This window comes from Poecilia reticulata, linkage group LG2 (genome assembly GCF_000633615.1).
Source record: "Poecilia reticulata strain Guanapo linkage group LG2, Guppy_female_1.0+MT, whole genome shotgun sequence".
In the NCBI taxonomy this organism is placed as follows: Eukaryota; Metazoa; Chordata; class Actinopteri; order Cyprinodontiformes; family Poeciliidae; genus Poecilia; species Poecilia reticulata.
In genome coordinates, this window is record NC_024332.1 from 6,345,040 (window position 1) to 6,367,353 (window position 22,314).

Here is a 22,314-nt window from a genome sequence, read left to right on the forward strand (position 1 = left end):
TGTGTTAATCAACTAATTTCTGAAGGATGCATAACTATGCCATGGAGAAGATACCAGATCTTTATGGAGAAAATGAACAGAAGTTAATTATTGTTGACTGTCCTCAGCAGACATGTATAGTAAAAATGGATTGTTAAAAATTTAGTGGTGAAAATAAACTGTGACTGGCAAACTAGATCAGTTATCATCATAACCAAATATTGATACTTCTTGCTGACATTAGCTAATGAGTCACTTGTTAAAACTGACTTTATTACTTAATCAGTGATGTATACTGATACAATAAAACTACAGCAGCACTAAAATGAGCCATGATACGTTCTAAAATGTTTACAGGTATTTTTCTTTGCTATATTTTTTGTCTCCAGAGCTACAAACTGAGAAATTTTGAACATTATCCCTGAAAAGTTTAAGTAATCCTAAAACTAATGTATGGATACATTACAGTCACATTGATATGTTTCAATTGTTTATTTTACATCAAAAACCATCAAAACCTCTCTCACTCGAAAAAATAAATATATTTCAATTCATTATCACTGGCATATTTTCCATTGAGTCATAGAACAACAGTTACTATTCATCCTACAGACTTTTCAACCTTGTTATTGAAGAACAGCTGCTAAACCATTGGATACATTCACTGAAACCTTTGCATTTTTCTTTAGTGCCTTCCTTGCCTAATTAGATTCTAATGAAGTCTTGATGTAAAGCAGTTTCTCTATTAAACTCACTCAGAACTGAAACACGTTTTTCACCCAATTGATTGCTAAAACACTGGCACTCATAATGCCACTCGGTTCATCACAAGATTGCCTTCTTCTTGAGGAACCACATAGTCACCATTTGAAGCTATTATTTCCCCTGGGCCCGTTGGCCACATTTGGCAAATACACAGAAAGAGCACAGAGCTTCTGCGAGGGAACTGTTTGCTCTGCAAGTTCACCGGCCTTTTCAGTACAGGAACCGATAGGACACTTACCTTCAAACAAAGCAATCTGACCCTAAGGTCCAACCAAGCCCAAATAGCACCACGTGACCTGGCTGCCAACGTGAAGAGGATGTCGACCCGAACCCAGCTGACAAACCGTCACAACTACAACCACCTTCCAAAGGAGCCGCGCGTCATCCGATCGTACTGTGGAGTTTATACTTGCCTGGACTTTTAATCGTGGAGAAGAGAGAGATCAGATTGGGAACATATCTTGCTTGCATCTGTGAATTAATCCAACTCGGAGTTTGGGTTTCAACCTCAGACGTCCGCGGCTGATTTTGTCACCATGCCGACGGGATCTGTAAAGCTCCACAGCATAAAAAAACTGGGACAGGATAACCACAGCTATGAAGTTTCAGATGAAGGTAATGTACTATTTCCTATATGAAGTATTTTGTAACAGCATCGAGTGGTTAGATAGAAACTATACAAAATATTTAATATTATATCTGTTCTGTGTTTGTGTTGCAGGACCAGCGGGCTCAAACATGTAAGTATAGTGTTAAAATACAAAATACTAGAAACAAAAAACTCATACTTTCTTAACAATACATACAATATATGTTCTTATCCATAAAATGACCATTTGTCCACATCTTGACTCCTTGCACCCACAATTTTCATGTATATTATTAAGATTGTGCATGACAAACTAACACAAAAGTGCATAACTGTAAAGTGGAAAAATTAAAGTTTTTAATAAAATAAAATAAAATCTGAAATGTACCCCTTGCAGTCTGATAACCCTAAAAAAATATGGCAGCATCATGTAGTTGTTTCAGATTTGTTTCAGAATCTTAAATTTTAATAAATACATGAAAGCATCTAAAACATCTCAAAACCGGAACAATTTAGTCAAAGCCTAGGCTCTTTAACATCTGAAAACATAAGGAATGACCTCAAGTGTGTGTTTAAATTTGTCATGACATATCTGGCAAATTTCTTTTATCTGGAGTGAGTCTTCGTGTTTGCGATCAAAAAGATCGATTTTACTTAATTTATATCTTGTACATATTTATCGACATGAACAACACGATTAAAATCACTTTGGATAAAATGTTTTTGCAGATCTATCAGGAGAAATAATGAAATGTATTTGAAGGGAAACAATTATATCTTTTTTTTTTTAGAATTTTCACAAGATTTGGGCCACAATCCCAGGGTCTGAGGAGGTTAATATCATCCATAAGAAAAGATGTAATGTCAACTCAATCCCACTCCATGACCTCAGCTGACACTGTTGTCTTCAACCTGACAGCAACATTGATAACGTTCATAGTACATTTATGAAGAACACTAAATATCATATAAAAATCAACTTAAGGAAAGCATTAAACACAGGAAGTTAATTGCTGGTTGTATTTTTCTTGAGCTACTACTATGGCTCTACATTAATGAAAAAACATCAACAGACTGTATATTCAGATATTATCTATTTCACTTTGAACACAGGCTTTCTTCTAAAATGTTTTTAAAATGTACCTTTTTCTGGTCAGCCAGTATGGATTGATTTCAATAATCAAGCAGATAAATTATTAACGCAACTTTGATGTGAGATTGCTGACAGAAACCAAGCTCAAAGAAACAATGTGAGATGATTTTTAGATTTGTGATATGATGCTTCATCATTTGCACCATAATCAGGTTTTCCATTGCTTTAGCATATGTGCAGTCATTGGAGGTTTGTGGCTGAGAGCACGGAGACTATGTCACTTTCCTGCTGTGGAGTAATGCTATGATTTCCTACATTTTGATTGGTTTTGGGGTTGGTAGAAGAAGGGACCTATTCATGCAGGAACCCCCAGTGTCTCAGAGTATGCCGTTGTTGAAAAATCTCCTTTTTCAGAAGGCTAAACGAGAACATATTTTCTTATTTCAGGGAGGCTTTAGCTGTTTGCAGAAAGTTCCAGAGAACAGAAGGGACTCTCTATACATTTTGTATTAAGTCCTCATTGTGCCATAATATAAAAGGGTTACCTGGGGGCAGTGACTCACTGTTCCGCTTTGTTCCATGCAGGTCCATGACTAATTCAAAGGACAAGGAGAAGTAAGTACTAAAATGGCAGTAGATGTTCTGAATTCCTAATTCCACTCCCCTTGTAAATAAAACAGTTGACCTTCCCCTTTCCGACCAGGGTTAAAGGAAACCAAGAGCAACCTGCAATTAGAGTTGGCTTCTTCCAGCTGGTAACAATCCTTCCGCTTTTTGTGGGGTTTTTTTCCATTCTCTCTCCTCATGAGATTTCTCCCTGTAACACAAAGCGCGTTGTCAATGTTTGCCGCCCAGTTCCGCTTTTCCACTTGCAAGGATGTCGTGATGATGATAGCGGGCAGCTTTTGCGCCGTGCTGCACGGCTCGGCCCAGCCACTCATGCTGCTGGTGTTCGGCCTGCTCACCGACACCTTCATCGAGTATGACATCGAGCTCAACGAGCTGAGGGACGACCGCAAGGAGTGCGTGAACAACACCATCCGGTGGAAGAGGAACTACACCATAATCCATGACCCGACTCAGCCTCTGAACCAGTCGGATCTGGGCCTCATCATCAACTCCACGTTGGAGATGCTCGTTCCTCTCAGAAACATGTCATGTGGGTAAGTGGGCTGTAAAAATGAATGAGGTTATCTCTTTGAACTGTGAATGCACTATGAAGACGTTATTTGTTAAAAAAGCCACATATGCATTTAGGTTTTTTGTGCATGTTTTATTAACTGGCTGTGTGCTGACTTTCAGGATTCTGGACATCGAACATGAGATGACCATGTTTGCTTTCTATTATGTTGGGATTGGAGTATCTGTATTCTTGCTAGGATACTTTCAGGTTAGTCCTGAAATGTTCAGCTCTGCAGCATTAGCTTCACTTAATGCTAGCACTAAAACCGAAGAAGCCATCTTGAAATTATTTGACCCAATCAATTGTGAAATCGCTGAAACAAATTAGATGTAGAACATCAGATATAGTAGGATGGCATTCCTTCATTAATCGTCATCATCGCCATTTTGTGAGTCTAGTGGCCAAAAGTCAAGCTTTTAGCTTCTCCCACTATTCACTATTCAACTTTTAACCCCGTTTTTGACTCAAACTCAAACGCGCCATCGGCTGCAGTTCTGGAGCCTGCCCCTATTACTTTAAAAGTAATTAATGCACTATGATCAACAATTAATATAACAGGCAATATTAAATGAAAAGAGAATTAAAAACATGATGAAAAAGTCTGATATAATAGATCATATAGAAAATCCAAAATTTAGGTGTGAATGTCTAACATTTCGACTGGCCATCTTTGACTACATTGCAATAGATCCAACATTCATGACCTTTTTTTTGGAGAGAGTAGACAATACGATTTAAAAGGGAGTCAGTGCAGGGTTATTTTTTAGTTTTGAGTGTTTGGTTATTTGGGCAAATACTGATATGAATTAACTTCAAGTTCACCTATTGGTAAATTTATATTTTAAAATATTGAAGTATAAGGAGTAAAGTCAAGTGAAGTATAAACTGAACTGAGTATTTTATGTAAAATACTGATAATGGATGGGCATCAAACCTGTATCAAGATTAGTTTGTCTCACAAAACTGCAACAGAAACACACATAAGTCACATGATCAACAACAGGATGTTGCCACTGGCGCAAACTACAAAGAAGACAACAGGAAGTAGCTGGAAGATAACGGCGCCGCATATTTTTTTAAGTTACCGTGTGAACAAACCTATTCGTGTGAGATTTTCATTGCATTTCTCATTAATCGGAACATCGCAATTGCAAAATTGTAAGTTATTCGTCATTGGCAGAATATTGACAAAGTTTGGCGCACATTCGTAAAATTCATAAGCCTGCCAAAATATTCAGGTTTTTATTTGAAAAAGAAATACTGGTGTTCTGGCTTTTCAGAAATATTGTATTACTACTTTGTGTAGCTGATCCTAATTGTGATATAATTTAAAAAAAAAAAGCCTTTGTCAACGGATTCATGTAATTCTTCGCTACCTAACTCTGACCAAACGTAAGCATGACCTCATTTCCCTCCACTGACAGATCTCTCTGTGGGTGACTGCTGCTGCCAGACAGATTCAGCTCATCAGAAGGATGTACTTCAGCAAAGTGATGAGGATGGAGATCGGCTGGTTTGACTGCACCTCTGTCGGGGAGCTCAACACCCGCATGTCAGAGTGAGTCAGGGACAGACGGGTTGACACTCCGGGCTGCAGCCCAGGAGTCCAACTTACAGACTCTCTATCTCAACAGTGACATAAACAAGATCAACGATGCCATCGCCGACCAGGTCGCCATATTCGTCCAGCGCTTCACCACGTTTGTGTGTGGCTTCTGCATCGGGTTCGTGAAGGGATGGAAGCTGACGCTTGTCATCATCGCTGTCAGTCCACTGATTGGGGTCGGAGCAGGTCTCATGGCTCTGGTGAGAATACAACTGCTCTTTTTGTGTGTAAATTACCTCGACTTAATTAACTGGCACTTACAGTATCTTGACATTTCAACCTCACTTTAACTTGTAACAAGTAGAATCTTGACTTAATTTCTCACTATAGCTGGTCAAAAGTCTGTTTTTAAAAATAATCTGAAAAGCTTTTCTGTTGTATCTGTTGTAGAAATCGTTCATTATGGTATATTTGATAACTTTATCATTTCATTTTTATTGCTGAATCTGTCATCTGCCATATGGTTGAATGATTTCTATTGTGTGTTTTTTATGAAAAGTAAAGTTTTTTATGTTTTTGATTTCTAATGATTTACATATATCATATAAATTTTGTTTATTATTGACTAAAACTAGAAAAAATATAGATGTTTTTTTAATTTAATGAAATTTCTGGCCTGCCATTAGTTAAAAAAATCCAGTTTTGGCCTGCAGGGCAAAAAGTAAAGCCTCACTAATGGGGATATTAAACAATAAAACATTTGTTAAACTGACTTTCTGTGGAGAAAAAATATATTTTTACATATACAATATAGCAGGTTTAGATTTAGATGGACTATATAATCCCCAAATAACATGATGCAGAGAAACAAAAATTGCTTCGGGCTTAATCTTATTATTGTACTAAAGTTGTAAAAAAMCAAACAAACACATTTCTAGGTGCTGTTACTTGGTTTAGAAATGAACTTATGAAGGTTTCTACAAGTCTCTGACTTTTTCAGTTGACCTAGCAAATATTTATATATGGAGTGAGTTTCGACCTTCTTTAGTCAACTTTGCATCCGTTTCCCATGCAGTTCGTGGCCAAGCTGACAGGAATGGAGCTGCAGGCCTACGCTAAGGCCGGTGCCGTGGCCGACGAAGTCCTCTCTTCCATCAGGACTGTCGCTGCTTTTGGAGGGGAGAAAAAGGAAGTGGACAGGTGCGGATTGTGCAAGGGCGCAAACTGGAAGCGAGCAGCGTCAATTCTTTTCCGTGGAACTGAAGTCGAGCCTCTGTCGTTTTCTAAAGGTACGATAGGAACTTGGTCTCGGCGCAGCGATGGGGGATCAGGAAGGGGATGATCATGGGTTTCTTCACTGGGTACATGTGGTTGATCATCTTCCTGTGTTACGCACTCGCCTTCTGGTACGGCTCCACTCTGGTGATCGACACTGAGGAGTACACGCCAGGAACGCTGCTGCAGGTACTTATGACTTAACACGCAATGCTTGTCTTACAAGTCTTGTATAAGTCAGAGTTTTGTTAATATTATCTGGAAATGTAGAGAAAAGAAAAACTCCAGCAAAACCTGTTTTCCTTCAGGTTTTTTTCGGGGTGCTGGTTGCAGCCATGAATTTGGGTCAGGCCTCCCCATGCTTGGAGTCGTTTGCAGCTGGCCGCGGCGCTGCTACTATAATATTTGAGACTATTGAGAGGGTGGGAATGCCTCATCCTTTACATCTTCCCACTGAAAATTTTAGCTTAAATAATTGCCTTATTATACATTTTTCATTACCTTTGATTTGTCGTCCCAGGAGCCAGAAATTGACTGCTTATCAGAGGCTGGATACAAGCTTGACCGGGTCAAAGGAGATATCGAATTCCACAATGTGACCTTCCACTATCCATCCAGACCGGAAGTTAAGGTAAAGTACTGATAAAAAAAATATTTGATGGCTTTATGAAGTTTTTAGATTTTAAGCCCTGAACGCACACAAGGAATCTCCAACTGAACAATTAAAGTAAAAATAAATAGAATATTTATTTATTTTTGCTTTGGAGAGAAGAAACTATTGATTTTTTAAGGCCTAATTATGTTTAATAAGCTCTGATTATGCCATGTAAAAAATGTCAGTTTTAAAGAGACACGGTATTTCAGAGCTAGTTGTCTGTTCGTCCAACATTTTGTCCTCTTTGTGTCTGCCTCCGTAATGCAAATATCCAATAACGCCGACCCCTTGAGATTAGATTTCTGCAAGTCAGTATATTTCTGATTATGGAGCAAAGAGCCTGTCTGTGAGCAGATCCTGGACCAGCTCAGCGTGGCGGTGAAGTCGGGTGAGACCACTGCCTTTGTGGGGCCGAGCGGAGCGGGGAAGAGCACCGCCATCCAGCTCATTCAGCGCTTCTACGACCCTAAAGAGGGCATGGTAGGTGCCGGCCTCAGCATATCACACTCATAATGAACCGGTTCCTCCATCATTGCTCCCATCGCTTCTCCTGAGACCGAAGCTTTCCTCGACACACTTCCCCCTCCTTTTTCGGTTCTCAAAAAATAACCATCCCCTGAGGGTGACAGAGGTACATGATAATCAGTTTCATTATTCAGTTAATGGTTCCTAACAGCCTCATTTTTCACTTTTTGAAATAATTGCACACCCTCGCACACCCTCCTTTCCTCTTTTCCAGCCTATCAGAAAGGACATATCACTTTCTGAAGGTTTTCGAAAAGACTGTCAACCTTTTCATTTCAAACTACCATTGTTGCAAAGAGAAGAAAAAAAAAGGGGGGGAGCAGTTGCGTGGCACACTGCTTTAATAGCATCATCCATCAAGTTTAGCATCGGCTTCTGCTCACTGTCCCCTTTGTCTTAGGTGACGTTGGACGGTCACGACATCAAAGGCCTGAACATCCAATGGCTGCGCTCTCTCATTGGCATAGTGGAGCAGGAACCTGTTCTGTTTGCCACCACCATCGCGGAGAACATTCGCTACGGTCGACCCGGGGTCTCCATGGCGGACATCATCACCGCTGCGAAGGAGGCAAACGCGTACAACTTCATCATGGACCTCCCACAGGTTTGACACACAGAGAGAGAAAGAGGATGAGAAACGTCCAGGTTAAGATTTCTTGTTTTTGTTGGCGGTTTTTTGTTTTTGCATCTTTATTGTTCCAGATCGTCAAAGACAATGTGGAAAAAGTATGAGCAAATAACTTGTTGTGCCACCCTTGCTAGCAACCAAGGGCGGATCTAGAAAAATATTTCTGGGGTGGCAAGAGGGGTGCAGGGATTTTTTCAGGGGTGGCAGCATATGCCAGTGAGTGTGTATATATATGCGTGTATATAGAACGTCTCATTCTCACGTTTAGCTTACACAGACCTAACACTGAACTTAATTTACTTGATTAACTTGTTGCAAAATAATGTTTTTAACTTGCATTGTTTCAAAATGAGCTTCATGTAGCACTGAGGATTAAATATAATTTCTTAATATAGTATAGTTATTTTTATGTCTTTCATACTCCTGCTATTGATATGTGGACAGCGCCTATTAGTCGCTATGTGATTCATTGAGTTATGTCCAGAAAACCGTTTTATCCCAATGCAGGACGAGCAGAAATCTGTCACAAAAATATTTGTAGCGCCATCATTTATCAGATATATCTATTAAATACGACTTAAAATAAAGAGGAGAAAATTGATCTTTGGTAAATTCTCCGTGATACAAATCTATAAACAATTTTGTTTCTGTTAGTTCTGTCAAGATGCAAGAAGGGGCAAATTTCTCTTATATTGGTCAATATGCTGTAGGAGCCGTAGTTTGATGATTAGTTCAGTTTTTGTCGCTTGTTTAACTTTTAGGAATTGCAGCGGCTGCAGACAGTGCGCCACAATAAAGGTACAATAAAGCTGATAAACAGGTGAAGAACCAAACACCACTTCTATTCTGCCTTTTCTCGCTCTGTGTGTCGATTTTACGCGGACCCGTTGCCATGGCAACCGACAGACAACAGCTCAATGAGCAGATAGAGCAGAGTTTACTGATCAGGGGAATCAAAACCAAAAAACAAACATTTCACACACAAAAAAATAGCAAAAACACCAAAACATAACATTCAGTCTGTTACATTATGCTGTCAGGCTTGATGTCTATATTGTCATTATTAATAAGTTTTCGCCTGAGCACAGCGGTGGTTGATTAGTTTATTTAAACAGCTGCTCTACTGATGACTTGGTGGGCAGGTTGACCTGTTTTAGTGCTAACGGAATCAAAACACACCGAACTGCGCAGCACATGCTAAGGTTATCGAAGTCAATAGAAGGCTAGCAACAGTTAGCCTAGTATTAATGACCCACTGCTCACTTCTTCAACATTTTCTTTAAGTTAAAACTTTTTCCTCGTGTTTTCTTTAAGTTAAAACTTTTTCCTCGTGTTTTCTTTAAGTTAAAACTTTTTCCTCACCTGTTAAATCTGAAGCCCTTGTTATCTAATTCATAGGGTTGAATTAACCGCTAAATATTGCGTCCATTTTTTCTGATTCTTTGTGTAACTGTGGTATTTTCCTAACCACCCATAATGTTGACTTAATGGACAGCAATGGCGCAGATGTGGCGCATGATAAGTCACGTAATGTCCAGTTCAGTAATTTATATCCATCCATATCAATGCTGCTGCCTCGCGCTCTGTCCTTYTCTCGCACTTCCCGCTACTCAGCAGTAGGTGTCAGGTTACATTGTGTTGCATTCAGTGTTGTCGGAAAAAAGAGATTCATGCGCTTAATGTCCGATTTTTCATAACTATTTATTGAATTCATAGTCGCTAGCTGGGGTGGCAAGGCTCTCATTTGGGGTGGCAACTGCCACCCCATGCCACCCTAGTAGATCTGCCCCTGCTAGCAACAACTATTAGATTAGCGGTTCTCAACGTGGGCGGTACCGCCCCCCAGGGGGCGTTCAGAGGACGGCAGGGGCCGCTGGCGGACATTTTTACAAAAGGGGGGCGCTGGGATGCCTTTGGGGGGCGTTTGGTCGAAGGTAAACTTTACACCTTAAATGCACAACAATACCAGTTTAGACTTTGAGCAACTTGGTAAAACTGTATTGTGTAACATTAAAACATGCTTGGCTGCAACTGTATCAATGGCAGCTCTCTTTCTATTCAGTGTTTGTAGCTTCATGGCGCAGCTCCGCTCCGCATCAGTTCAGCGTTACACCTGCTGATGACGCTGCTGTGATTCACTTTGTCTGGTATTTATGTAGGCTACATATATTTTTGCAGTTCTGTGATCATGTCAAAGCAGCAATTTATATTAAAAAGTGTTTTATTTCCATTTGAAAGCTGCCCGCTTCCATGGAAGGACAACAGAAAATCGCTATTACAAACATGTAATTACTAAAATCACGATACCTTCACTTTGTATCCCTCTGAAAAATTAACCCATTTAAATAAAGAAATCCCTCCATGGGTGATACCACGATAGAGAGCGTTCATTTTATAGCGTTAACACCGGTGCTGCAAGTGGTCCGACATGAAACGGGTTTGAGGGAACAACGGTACCACAACACTTTTATATTTCAATAATCAGAACACAGAAATTGTTTCCGTTGTTTTAAAAGGTTTATGTCATTCTCCCTTTTCGCCATCGATATGTTTCCCGACTGCCCTGCACCTTAGGGAGTTAAAAAAAATAAAAAATAAAAAAAATGACGCGCACATTGCGCAAAATTCTGAAACATGAGAAGCGGGCAAAACAGAGCGACGAACTAGATGTGAATTATGGCATAAAAACAGAGAATCCGACGCTGAACAGTGAAAAATCAACACATGATGTGAAACACATGATGATTAGGCGGCGCAGCAGGTGATGAGATTACTGATGGTCAATAAATGATAATGACTTAGCAACAGGAAAGATACTAAAGTGGACATAGCAATAAACCAAGAGAGGATAAAACTAATCAAATGAAACTAAATGGAAATGAATGAAGAACAAAATGCAAGAATAAACTAAGAAACTAAAGTAAATACAGAGGAATAAACTGGTATGGCAAGACCTTTCGAGCAATAATTAATACAGAGGACTGTATGGCAAGAATAAACAGACATTATTTCCAGATAAAAGGTAAAGTAATATTGTTGAAGTGCCATGGGTAGGGGCGCAACTACACATTATTCAGGTGGATGCGAAAACATAAATCGGCACCCCCACGAAGGAGCGTAGAAACATACGCTCCCCCCACAACTCCCCTCCTCCAGACGCCGATACGTTCGTTATGTGCGCGAGGTGAAGGAGCGTAAGGCGCGCTGAAGTGTATGGGAAAACAAAATCGATGTGCCGATTCAAAACATCTACAATAATGATAGTAACATTAATAATAAAATAATTGTCAGTGCAAAGTAGCCTACAAATTTTTTGGTGGGGGGCGGTGAGGGACCTGGATAAAGGCTAGGGGGGCGCTGGGCCAAAAAAGGTTGAGAAACATTGTATTAGATAGTGTTTGTGATAACTGGTAATGACTCTTTCACGTTGTTGTGTAGGAATCTTACCCACTACTTCCAATTAGTTACCTCAATGGACCCATTGGTGACTTTTACTTCCCTATTATTGACTTTGATGGCCTCATTCAGTCACATTGGAGGGTTTTGCCACGTAAAGGGCCCCTTTAAGGTTGTACCTTGGCATCTTAATTTGATTTAAGTTCAAACTTTGATTAAATCACATTCTATTTTTGGTTTTACTCCAGTGGATCCCCATTTTTTGCTTGGGTTAGGGCCTCCTGCCACCTGCGAATAGCTGGAATCTAAGCAAAAAAGCACAAACTAAAAAAATCATGCAAGTAAGGAAATACTATTTTATAGCAAAGTGAGTTTAAAAAGTACAATTTTATTTTATTTTCTTAAATCCTGCAGAAATTTGACACGTTGGTGGGCGAGGGCGGGGGCCAGATGAGCGGAGGGCAGAAACAGAGGATAGCCATCGCTCGGGCTTTGGTCAGGAACCCTCGTATCTTACTGCTGGACATGGCGACTTCTGCTCTGGACAACGAGAGTGAAGCCATCGTTCAGGAAGCTCTGGATAAAGTACGTATGTCTTATGCATGCATTCTGTTTCCAGGTAACTCAGTTACAGTCATGAAATCTGAAATGCTTTGGGCTTTCTTACAGGTACGCATGGGACGCACCACCATCTCTATTGCTCACCGACTGTCCACCATAAAGAACGCTGACATCATTGTTGGCTTCGAGCATGGCCGGGCGGTGGAGAGGGGCAAACATAATGAACTGCTGGAGAGGAAGGGGGTGTACTTCACTCTTGTCACCCTGCAGAGCCAGGGAGACAAGGCTTTGAATGAGAAGGCCCGGCAAAGTGAGTTTAGCACTTTAAATAAATCTGGTCATGTCAGCTGACAAATATTGAGAAAGTCTTTCTTTCAAAGCCAGAACCTACTACAATAGTACATAATTTCTTTGCTTTCAAAATTGTATTGACATTTTTCTGATAACACAAACTGTTGCAGAGTTATGCAAATTCCCCTTATGCAAATGAGTTGACTTTGACATGTTCTGTGTTAGCATGCTAACAACTTCATTAGTGGCCTTAACGGCCCTGCAAGTAAACTTGATGGCCCAATTAATAACCATAAACTATTGGTAACCTTAATAGCCACATTAATAACCTTAATGGACCCATTAGTAAGTTTATTTGCCCGATTAGTGACCTTAACTCACCAATTAATGACCCTGATAACCCCATTAATGACATTAATGGACCTATAATTAACTTCAATGGACACATTAATGACCCTAAAGGACCAATTGGTCACCCTAACTACCCAATTAATCAACTTGATGACCTTAAAAGGCCCTTTGGTAACCTTAATGGCCTCATTAATAACCTTGACTGCTCCATTAGTGACATTGACAGCCCTGTTAGTGACTAACTGATCCACTGAAGGTAAGATTGTATAACTTGTGAGAAAAATTGAAGATTGTTCTCAAAACTTGATACATTGTTCTGATTGCAAATTTTTGCCTCTCATGTCACACTCAGAACCAAAGATGACTTTTTAATAATGTGCCAAAATAAGTCCAGTTTCTTTCCACTTGAGCTTTTAGGATTGTTACTTTATTAAAGAGATACATCTTTAAAAAAATCCAGTTCAAACAAGTTACTGTTACTGTCCCTTCAACTTTTATCTCCGTGCTCAGAAACTGTCTGCTGAACTCACACCCACACACATAGTAGATGCTGTTTGTACTCTTCCTCTTAGTCTCAGTGTCTATAAAGGAATATCTGATCAGAGAACTATGTGAAACGAATCACTTTCCTTTCTCCTGTCTTCTATTAGTGGCTGAGGGTGGCGAGCCGGAGCCAGAAAGGTTAAATCTATCCAGAGCGGGCAGCTATCGCGCCAGTTTAAGGTATTGTCTGAACACTTTCTACATTAATTGCTCTTTCACTCACTTTGGGTTTCGCATTCATTTACTCAGCTTTAAATGTGCATCTAAATAGGACTGCTCCAGCTGTCTTTTTACAGCTGAAATCGACTGTGCTACGGCAATCACCGTCACCGTAATTTAGTTAATTACCTTTTATATTTCCTTCGACATTTAGAACGTTTAGCTTACGCTGTCATCCAGAGCCGCTTAAATATCGTGGCGAGAGGAGAGAGAGGCTGAAAGGTTCCCGTTAATAAGTTCAATTACTCCAACAGTGCTGAGTGGTTACATTGTACGAAAACACCTGAACATGTAAGCGTGCGATAAGCGAAGGACGTCTGAGACGATTTGTTTTGAGCAGAGCTTCGATCCGCCAGCGCTCCCGGTCCCAGCTCTCCAACCTGATCCCGGACTCCTCGGTTCCCGTCGCTGGAGACCTTGGCCCCAGAGCCTACTCTATGTCTCAAGAAGACAAATACAAGGTGTGTTGCGATGTCCATTTTTAGCCTCGCCGTCTGTAATCAGTCAGCACAGCTAACCTGCGTGTACCTTCAGAAATCCACGCCGGAGGAGGAGGAGGAGGAGCTGGTGGAACCTGCTCCAGTTGCCAGGATTCTAAAGTACAACGCTCCAGAGTGGCCCTACATGGTGTTTGGATCTCTGGGGGCTGCAGTCAACGGAGGCGTTAACCCAGTTTACTCGCTGCTGTTCAGTCAAATCCTGGCGGTAAGATCTGAGGGAAAACCAGCGAAGGCCAAAGTTGTTTTTCATCATGGAACATCTTTACAGTTTGTCTTGTTAAAATAACAGATTTCAGTGTGTTTTTTTGGGGGGGAACATTTTGTGTGAAAGACCAACACAAAGTAGTTGTAAATCTAAAAAAGTGTGGCGTGCCTTTGATTTTTTCCTTTTTCAAATGTCACAAGAAATGTCTTAGGAGAGAAAATCAGAGTTGATAAGTTGAACGGAGGCAAATATACTTGGAGGAAAGTCTGTTTTAGGTTTCTGCAGATCTGAGAGAGATGTGAGATTCAAGTTCTAAAGACCCTAAAGTTTAACTTAGAAGTAGATCAGAGGGTATTCATGTGTTGGAATGGACCAGTCAAAGTTCAAACTGATCTCGATTCAGCCATTTTGCAAAGAAGAAATAAATGGCAAAATCGAGAAGTGCAAACCTGGGAGAGACAATTTCTGAGGGCTGAATTAAAAATGCACGCCACACTTTTTAGATTAACATGTAAAAAAATGTAAACAATATATTATTTGATTCTTTCTTCACTGCTATGCACTACTTTGTGTGGAGCTCTAATAATAATATAAAATAAACACTAGAAAACACTTGGAAGCTTTCAAATATCTTTCCTAGACTGTTCACATGTGGATATGAGAGTCCATATTGAATATTTCTCCTTCTTTTGCGTCTTTGTGCTGCATGTTTGCAGACCTTCTCGGTGACAGACCCCGATGCTCAGAGGAGGGAGATAAATGGAATCTGCGTGTTCTTTGTCATGGTTGGAGTCGTCTCCTTCTTCACCCAGATGCTGCAGGTAGAGCAGCAGTTAGCTCTGACAAGACCGATTGCTTCATTGTTTTTTCTTCTGCCGTCTTCAAGGGAGCAAAAGAAGTCAGAACAGAACACTCTCACGTTGATAAATTAATTCCTTTATCGAATAAAAATAAAAAAAAAGCTTCACCTCCTCTCCTTAGGAGGAATATCGAGTCCCGGGAGTTCATAAGTCAGAATAGAGATGTTACACTGTTTTCACGTGACGGCATTTTAGATTTAATGAAAACCATTCCTGTCTGCGTGCGTCTGCAGGGTTACGCGTTTGCCAAGTCCGGAGAGCTGCTGACCCGCAGGTTGCGGCGAATTGGGTTTCAGGCCATGATGGGCCAGGAAATCGGTTGGTTTGATGACCACAGGAACAGCCCCGGAGCTCTGACCACACGCCTGGCGACCGACGCCTCGCAAGTGCAAGGGGTGAGTTAAAGCCTCAAAACTAATGATTATTTCAGTGATCGATTATTCTGACAATTAATCGTACAGGAAAATGGAAACATTCTTCAGATTTTTCATTTAACTATTAAAACCTTTTTTAAATACAATGTTTGAAATACACTAAAAAAATGCAAATAATTCCTTTCATTGAACATTTTATGACATTCCTTTAATGAATTTGAACCAGGTGAAGCTAAAATTGCTACTTAAGAAGTTTTGGATAAAACATATTTACAGATAAAGGTGTTTTTCTTCTTAAATGCAATATATATATATATATATATATATATATATAATATACACACACACACACTTTTGACTTAATTACTGCTTTGAATACGTTTTTTTTTTCAGCAAATGTCCTTTTTTATCTGTGCATTCTATTTAACAATTAATCGTTTATAAAATTAGTTGAGAATTAATTCAGTAATCGATTAATCACGATTAATCCGGTTAATGGTTTCAGCCCTAATGATTTGTACAGTTTGAGTTTGTAATTCTAACCTTACTGGATTCCTCTGCAGGCCACAGGCTCCCAGATCGGCATGATCGTCAACTCCCTGACCAACATCGGCGTAGCCGTCATCATGTCCTTCTACTTCAGCTGGAAGCTCACGCTTCTCATCCTCTGCTTCCTGCCCTTCATCGCGCTCTCTGGCGGCTTCCAGGCCAAGATGCTCACAGGTTTTGCCAAGCAGGACAAGCAGGCCATGGAGTCAGCTGGGCAGGTCAAAATAAAATAAAAAAAATAAAAAATCACACAAAACAGTTTTTCACACGTAATTGGAACCTATTTGTCAGAATAGTCTGAAAATGTCATCATTCAGATAGTAAATGACAAGTCAACAGTATCAGCACAGCAACCTTAGTAACCTTAAAGGTGTCGGCTGACATCTGCTGTCTAACCCACAGACGGCTGATAAGAGAAGACTTGACAGGAATGTCTATTTTAAGCTCCATGTTGGAGCCTCTTCATAAAAAAAAATAAAAAAAATATGTCTCTCACTTCAGAGCAGAAACAGTGTTTTCTCAGCTTGAGCCTGAGCCACTCAAGCTTAAAACTTAATGTGCTTGAAGGGCACAGAGTAAAAAAAAGAAAACAATACAGTAAGTGTCAGATAGTTCAAAAAAACTGTTCAAAAGTCAATTTACTGTAAACTTTCTTTGTGCCATTTTAATTATACCAATGCAGCAAATCCCACCCCATCCAAGTAAAGTGGATTAGATGAAAATTTAATGATCCCTGTGGGGGGGGAAAATTGGCTTACTGCGGTCTCAATAGGAGAGGAGACAGATAAGAACCGAGCCACTGTCTTATCTAGATCTTACTCTCCCTCGCATATTAAAAGAAACACGAATTAGAAACGGCTTCTCCGCTCTGACTGTCCTTTAATCTCTTGACTCTCCTCTCTCTCTCTCTTTTTTTTGTTTGCAGATTTCGGGCGAGGCCTTGAACAACATTCGCACCATCGCCGGCCTGGGGAAGGAGCGGAGCTTCGTGGAGATGTACGAGGCACACTTGACCGCGCCGTATCAAGCAGCCTTGAAGAAGGCGAACGTCTACGGCGCATGTTACGGCTTCGCGCAGTGCGTGGTCTTCTTGACAAATGGCGCGTCCTTCAGGTTCGGAGGCTACCTGGTGGAACAAGAGGGACTGCATTTCAGCTTGGTGTTCAGGTGGGAATAGGATACCAAAGTGTCGTGACCTCCAAATATCAATAAGCTTTAATATTGTAAGTAACACTGGGAGACGTTTTAAATATCCATAAAATATACAAAATAACTAAAAACAATAAATAAAATGGATTTAAAACACACAAACATCGTACTTTATATAAAACTTATGGGCCCATACTGGGTGAGATGTATTTATATTTAAAGATTTTTATTGACAATACTCAAGTATTTGAAAATAATTAAGTCATTTTATATATTTTTGGGCCAGGTGACATATTAAACCTTTATAAAGTAATGTTTCATAGTGAACAGGACGCCAAAAGTGGTTCATCTTCCAGGTGAATTAATATAAGGGTTTAGATTAAAGCTTACACATGTTAGAATGGCTTAGTCAAAGTCCAAAACTAAAATTAGCAAATGGATTTTAGTGGATGTCTGGCTAATCTTAAATTGTTTTTCCATAGACGGATAACTGATGTTCGGTTTCTTGCTGACATACTGAAAAAAGTCGGACTGCAAAGAATTGACTCCAGGGTGTCTGAATATAAATACATTCATCTTTCTTCATTCATAATTATGAATGACATTCTGTTGATTAAATCTCTTTAAAAAGGTTGAAAATTATGATGTATGAACTCCTTTGGAAGGTGTTGAATTTATATCCTGTTATATTTTCAGTCACAAGCTATCAGAAAAATACTTGTCATGTTAGGCGTCTGAGTCCCTGATAAAAAAAAAAAAAAAAAAAAAAGATGACAGATCTATGAAAAATGTCACCCGAGATAAAGCTTACATGAAGAGAGATTGCAACATATCGCCGTTTGTTTCAGGGTGATCTCAGCCATTGTCACCAGCGGCACCGCTTTAGGCAGAGCCTCGTCTTACACTCCGGATTACGCCAAGGCCAAGATCTCAGCGGCGCGCTTCTTCCAGCTGCTGGACCGCGTCCCTCCAATCAGCGTCTACAGCAACAGGGGAGAAAAATGGGTATGGAGGCGCGTTATTGTTCCGTGTCGCATCCTGCCATGTTCCCCACTGAGACAGCAAAAGCAGGCAGACTAGATGCAAGTCTTATCATCTACAGTTTGTTTTAAATCAAATGAAAGAAGTGTGTGGGTTTCTTGGAAAGGAGGAGACAAAAAAAAGTCACTTTATATAACAAAATCTTTGGGCTCCGTTTTCACTTTCTGTCATGTGGTTTTTTTTAGGATAACTTCCAAGGGAACCTTGACTTCATCGAGTGTAAGTTCACCTACCCCACCAGGCCCGACATCCAGGTCCTGAACGGCTTGAATGTCTCGGTGAAGCCGGGTCAGACATTAGCCTTCGTGGGCAGCAGCGGCTGCGGGAAGAGCACCAGCGTCCAGCTGCTGGAGAGGTTCTATGACCCGAATCACGGCAAAGTGGTGAGGAAAACCAGCAACATCCGACTACTGACTGTCAACCAGTTTCATTGAGGGTACACTTCCTCCAGAGGTATTCACAGCCATGAAACCTTTGCACATTTCTCACGTTTTAACCTGCCGCCACTTTACTACTACAGCTATTGCTGACCTTTTTTAAATGCCACATTTTGAACTTTCAGACGGCTAAACGTTATGTTTGATCACTCTAATGAGGCTCATCATAACTGGAAATAACTCTTGATGTTTCATATCAAGGAATAATTGCTAGACTTTCAACGCGTGTGTGTTGATGGATGTGTTCCACGTTACTTCAGTCCATCCAGTGAGAAATGCTGAGTGAATCCTCTTTAAAATCTGTAGTCCTTGTTCGAGTGGGCTGTCTTTGTGCCAGGTAGGAATCTCTGCCAAGAATCAAATGGTCTTAATTGCGACGGAAATGGTTTTGAAAGCATGTCGCCTTAATTGTCCGTCTGATATTCAAAGAGGACGGAATCACCTCTGAGTAGACAGGAGCAAAATTACAGTAGAGATAGTGTGATGATATCTCATTATGGGGATTGTATTTCCAGTCCGCGATCATTAGATCACTTTCTACTAATGGCAAAATCTATTTCCTTCCTGCAGTTGATTGACGGCCACGAATCAACCCGCGTCAACGTGCCCTTCCTTCGTTCCAAGATCGGTATCGTTTCCCAAGAGCCCGTTCTGTTCGACTGCAGCATTGCGGAGAACATCAAGTATGGCGACAACTTGCGGGAAATCGGCATGAATGAAGTCATGTCGGCCGCCAAGAAGGCCCAGCTTCATGACTTTGTGATGTCGCTCCCAGAGGTAACGTAGATTTTCAATGGATGTGCTTCGGTGAATGATGGGGTTGAGATAATGGGTGTTCAGGAAAGTGGTTAGCAGTGAATGGTATTAGGAATTCGTTGCACAAGAGGTGGGGGGTTCACCCTAGATAGGTTTGCCAGAAACATATCCAAAGTTAACTTCTTTGCAATGAACTTTTTCCTGTGTAGAAAGAAGACCCAAGTCTTTCCATTAAGCTCAGCGCTGTACTATACCAGATAAGATTCAAATCCTAGACACTAATGTTGCAAGAAAGCAACAAGTTCCTTAGTTAGTCATGCCACCATGTCAGGCTTCAAAAACAGTACATAAAGCTAAGCTTTAGACTCCCAATGCTCTGATAATTTATTTCAGAATTGTTGGCTCCTTTTCCAGCGAACTAAAAACTGAAAATAGTTTATATCTTAGTCTTTTCCATGTTTATATTCTTTTAGCAACTCAAGGGGTGCAGGTAGTTTACCCTAGTTTTTAAGCTTACTCTGTAGCTTAAAAACTAGATTATCAAAACTCTGTACTAATATTCACCACCCACTTTAGTTGGATAGTTTGCTTGATGAACACATGCCAAGCACAAGGCAGAATGAAGAAGAAAGGGCATTTAAGTGACTTCCACTATGGTGTGTGTGAGCGACAGACACACTGGTCTTGGTAATTCACAAGTCTAGGTTTTGCGTCTGAAATGTCTTGCTGATGTCAGAGGTTAGAAGAGAATGCTTGGACTGATTTCAGAGAATGAAAAGGCAACAGTAGCTCAGCTGACCATTGATTACAGCAAAGGCCTTTTGCGTAAAGGGAGTTCCTGTCTCCTCCTCATTCCACAGAAATACGACACCAACGTGGGCTCCCAGGGTTCTCAGCTGTCTCGTGGTCAGAAACAGCGCATCGCCATCGCCAGGGCGATCATACGCGACCCCAAGATCCTGCTGCTGGACGAGGCCACCTCGGCCTTGGACACGGAGAGCGAGAAGGTAGGGCTTCGGTAAACCGAGGGGCTCCGACTCCTGCCGGCGTGGCACAGCTGGCTCACTGTTCCTTGGGCACTGCAAGCAAAAAGGGCAGGCAGTTAATTATTATCATCGTTAACATCATCATCATTCATCAAGTCTATTATTATCCCAAGCTGCTTACAGTACATCCCAACCCTCTGGTGGAGCCTCTCTAGCATGAATATTATCTGTGGGCCTTTGCAGCAGCTTTTCCATCTCAAAGGGTTGAACCATGCTGAGCAGCAGAGAGACCGCTCCACTGGAACATTCTAATGATAGTAATCAACACATGATTGTGAAATTGCTATAATTGTGATGGTTTTGTCTGCTTTGTGGGAGATTAGATGATGGCTCCTGCCCGTACATATATATGTGTGTGTGTGTGCGTGTGTGTGTGCGTGCAGCATTTTCACACACGTCAATGTATTTGTATTTACATGCGTGTGTGTTTCGATGGCAATTGCAGACAGTGCAGGAAGCCTTGGACAAAGCCAGAGAGGGACGGACGTGCATCGTCATTGCTCATCGCCTCTCCACCATTCAGAACTCGGACATCATCGCCGTCATGTCCAGGGGCTTCGTGATCGAGAAGGGGACACACGACCAGCTCATGGCCTTGAATGGGGCCTACTACAAGCTGGTGACGACGGGGGCGCCGATCAGTTAACTGGTCGCAGGTGCAGCGGGAAGCGCTCTCTCGGAGATAAGGACTGAAAGCATGCCTAGCTTGACATCAAGTAAACAAAAAGGGTGGAAAAGCCAATTGTTGCGCTATTTATTTTTATGATGGTATCTGGAGGAGAAGAAGATGGGGATTTCAGGGAAGGGAAATCAAGAGATGTGCTTTTTGCTGCTCAGGTGTTTGCTTCTTACGGCTCTGCAATTGTACAAAATGTACTGTTCTGAATTAGTTGCTAGCTGTAGTGCAGGAAATTAAATTTTTACATTAGAACTTGGATTTAATTAGAATTTTGATTGACTTCACCCTTTGTTAACTCAGTGATTAATTTATAATGGAAGAACAAATTTGTTTTTTGCATTTTAGTGTGAGTCAGTGTATCCTTTCAAGCTATATTTGTGTTAGGATTTTAAAATTTTTTTTTTATTTTGTTTCATAAACATAACTTGACAGATTTGTGATGATGATAATGAGTTATTTGAATGTAAGAAGATTTTAATTTCCTGTATAGCAAGTACAAAAATGAGTGGACTCATCATGTACATCACCTCTAGCTTCAGCTGTTTCTGGGAGCTTCTGACTGTTAACCGGAATGGTTCAAATCAATGACATAAAACCAGCCTACATGTTTTGTTTTGTTTTTCATTTATTATGTATTTGTTTGATACTGAAATAAAGCTTTAACCTTTCATGAACCTAAAATCAACAATCAAATTTAATCAAGTGTCATCGTTAAATTCTTAATTGATTACACTTCAAAGGCAACTCTAAACTGATGGGTTTTTAGTCTAGATTTAAAGGCACTCAGTGTTTCAGATTTAAAGGCACTCAGTGTTTCAGCAGTTTTACTGTTTTCTGGAAGTTTGTTCCAGATTTGTGGTGCATAGACACTGAATGCTGCTTCTCCTCATTTGGTTCTGGTTCTGGGGATGCAAAGCAGAACAGAACCAGAAGACCTGAGAGGTTCTGGAAGGTTGATACAACAGCTGCAGATCTTTAATGCATTGTGGTGCTAAGCTGTTCAGTGATTTATAAACTAGCAACAGTATTTTAAAGTCATTCCCTGAGTTACAGGGAGCCAGTGTAGGGACTTTAGAACTGGAGTAAAATGGTTTATCAGTTAGCAAATGTGCTAGCAAA

The 22,314-nt window shown here is 40.6% G+C and overlaps 1 protein-coding gene across 4 annotated transcripts; it reads left to right on the top strand.

Annotated features, from left to right (window-relative positions):
- Nucleotides 1–531: 531 nt before the first annotated feature.
- abcb11b (ATP-binding cassette, sub-family B (MDR/TAP), member 11b) lies at nucleotides 532–21,805 on the top strand. Of its 4 annotated transcripts, XM_008425220.2 has the most exons (28): nucleotides 560–1,359; nucleotides 1,466–1,484; nucleotides 3,012–3,041; nucleotides 3,130–3,181; nucleotides 3,282–3,589; nucleotides 3,729–3,816; nucleotides 5,034–5,167; nucleotides 5,244–5,415; nucleotides 6,231–6,355; nucleotides 6,445–6,619; nucleotides 6,739–6,852; nucleotides 6,951–7,061; nucleotides 7,440–7,565; nucleotides 8,011–8,214; nucleotides 12,049–12,219; nucleotides 12,304–12,505; nucleotides 13,488–13,560; nucleotides 13,940–14,060; nucleotides 14,134–14,304; nucleotides 15,021–15,125; nucleotides 15,398–15,559; nucleotides 16,102–16,305; nucleotides 17,013–17,254; nucleotides 18,085–18,241; nucleotides 18,463–18,660; nucleotides 19,285–19,491; nucleotides 20,331–20,477; nucleotides 20,962–21,805. In XM_008425220.2, the coding sequence occupies exons 1-28, from the start codon at nucleotides 1,281–1,283 to the stop codon at nucleotides 21,160–21,162; spliced, it is 4,098 nt and encodes a 1,365-aa protein (XP_008423442.1). In that variant the 5' UTR covers nucleotides 560–1,280; the 3' UTR covers nucleotides 21,163–21,805. The 4 variants fall into 4 exon arrangements, 3 of the variants coding, with proteins under 3 accessions (XP_008423450.1, XP_008423442.1, XP_017163834.1); XM_017308345.1 differs by lacking the exon at nucleotides 560–1,359 and having other exon boundaries at nucleotides 3,107–3,181; XR_535172.2 differs by lacking the exons at nucleotides 15,021–15,125; nucleotides 15,398–15,559; nucleotides 16,102–16,305; ... (4 more) ...; nucleotides 20,331–20,477; nucleotides 20,962–21,805 and having other exon boundaries at nucleotides 533–1,359; nucleotides 13,956–14,060; nucleotides 14,134–14,224.
- Nucleotides 21,806–22,314: the final 509 nt, after the last annotated feature.